The 1861-nt window shown below is 16.1% G+C and overlaps 1 protein-coding gene across 1 annotated transcript; it reads right to left on the reverse strand.

Annotated features, from left to right (window-relative positions):
- Nucleotides 1-477: 477 nt before the first annotated feature.
- On the reverse strand, nucleotides 478-1855 carry LOC102681740. Its single transcript, XM_006618127.2, has 4 exons — nucleotides 1733-1855; nucleotides 1424-1615; nucleotides 1156-1343; nucleotides 478-838 (listed from the first exon to the last, which is right to left on the reverse strand). The coding sequence occupies exons 1-4, from the start codon at nucleotides 1805-1807 to the stop codon at nucleotides 661-663; spliced, it is 633 nt and encodes a 210-aa protein (XP_006618190.1). The 5' UTR covers nucleotides 1808-1855; the 3' UTR covers nucleotides 478-660.
- Nucleotides 1856-1861: the final 6 nt, after the last annotated feature.

Here is a 1861-nt window from a genome sequence, read left to right on the forward strand (position 1 = left end):
GTTTTTTTTTTAAATTGAATTAAGAAATTTATTATAATATTGGCAGTATTATAATTTTGTATAAAAAATTAAAGATTTTTTTATATGTATTCATGTATATATTATATAATTACTTAAAACATTTTTTTATTTATATATATATATATTTATTGCATTATATGAAAAAATACATTTAACAATCGTATATTAAAAAAAATAAATATGCAATATAAATATATTGTGCCATTAAAACATATAAATAATAGAAATTTAAAAAATTCTTTTTATTATTATTTAAAATTTTACTTTTTTTATCTATTTTGTATTAATATAAAAAATATTAAATTTTAATTTTTAAATTAATTATTTCAATAAATATTGAATCAAATATACATTTAAATAAATGCTTTGAATTTATTTATATATAATGAATTTTGTTTACTATTTATTTATATAAGAAATTCAATAATAGTATAAAATTAATAAAAAATTACTTTCTTATTTATTTATTACATAATAAATACAATCATAATTTAAATTAATTTAATTATAATCAAAAAAATAATATTATATTTTTTGAAATGAAATAAAAATAAACATTAAAACAATAATTAACATACAAACATTATACAAAATTAAAATAAATATTATAAAGATTTTATTTCTTCATTTGATTTGATTTTATTTCTTTTGATCTGATTCTCTTTGCCTTTTCTTTTTAAGCAATTCATAACGACGCCAAATAGAAGCTCGGGTTCGTTTTAAAACTTTCGCTAAATCTGCATATTTCCGCTTCTGATCAAGGTTTGCATTATGTTCTAAATAATTCAAAATCATTTTATCTTCTTCTGGATGAAACCTTTATATATTAAATATTATATTAACATAACAATAATAATAAGGTATAAAAATAAGATATATAAATAAGCATTATATTATATAATGTATAAATTTTGTAAAATCTGAACTATATTATTTTTAATCAAATAAAAAGCATTCAATATCAAAAAAAAAATTTATTTTATTATAAGTATTTTTATTTTTGATATAAAAAATATAAATTTCTTTTTTATATAATATTTAATAGAATGTAAATATGATATAAAAATAGGATATTATATAATAAAAATAAAAATGTGTATCAATATTTAATATAAAAAATTTTTCTATAATTACCTTCTTTGAAAATGATTTGTATATAAATTTCTAAATCTGTGATATACACTATATAAAGTTCTATTTGGCAAACCATCAGCTAAAAATTGTACAAATTTTCTTCTTTGTTTTTTACTGCGAATATATGTTTTATTTCCTTCTCTCAAGAGTAAAAATGGTTCAACCTTTTTAGAATCCCATTTATGCAACTATATTTTTAATTTGATTATATAAAAAATTTTTTAATAAATTTTTTTGAAAACAAACATATAATATTCTTCGAACAAACCTTACAAAATTCTTTCCAATTATTACTAATTATTTTATCTTCTACCGAATCATAACATCCTTTTTTGATGAATGTTATTTGTTTAAATCTTTCTATTTCTTCATTTTTTGGAGGACGAGATCCTGCTCTAGTTTCAATTTCATGTTGTGGTAACACAGGATTTTTTAATTGTACATTCAATCCTTTTAAATACTATAATAAAAAAATTTATATAATTATTTTAACTTAATATAACATGTTGATTTAAGATTATTAACATATTAATTTATTAAAATTTTTATATATTAAAATACATATTAAATACATTACTTGTGTATCTTCTTTGCAAAGTTTATTTGCTTCTTTAATTTGTTGTACAATTAAATTGACATCATCAATACTCATTTCTGAAATTTATATTTTAATAATAAATGCTCATATATATCATATATACATATA

Source organism: Apis dorsata, unplaced genomic scaffold (assembly GCF_000469605.1).
Source record: "Apis dorsata unplaced genomic scaffold, Apis dorsata 1.3 scaffold_341, whole genome shotgun sequence".
Classification (NCBI taxonomy): domain Eukaryota; kingdom Metazoa; phylum Arthropoda; class Insecta; order Hymenoptera; family Apidae; genus Apis; species Apis dorsata.

Coding starts and splice junctions, on each gene's coding strand:
- LOC102681740 (XM_006618127.2), bottom strand. CDS start 1,807: ATGAGTATTGATGATGTCAATTTAATTGTACAACAAATTAAAGAAGCA. Junction 1,616..1,732: donor TTTGCAAAGAAGATACACAA/GTAATGTATTTA, acceptor TTTTTATTATAG/TATTTAAAAGGATTGAATGT. Junction 839..1,155: donor ACAAATCATTTTCAAAGAAG/GTAATTATAGAA, acceptor TAATATATAAAG/GTTTCATCCAGAAGAAGATA.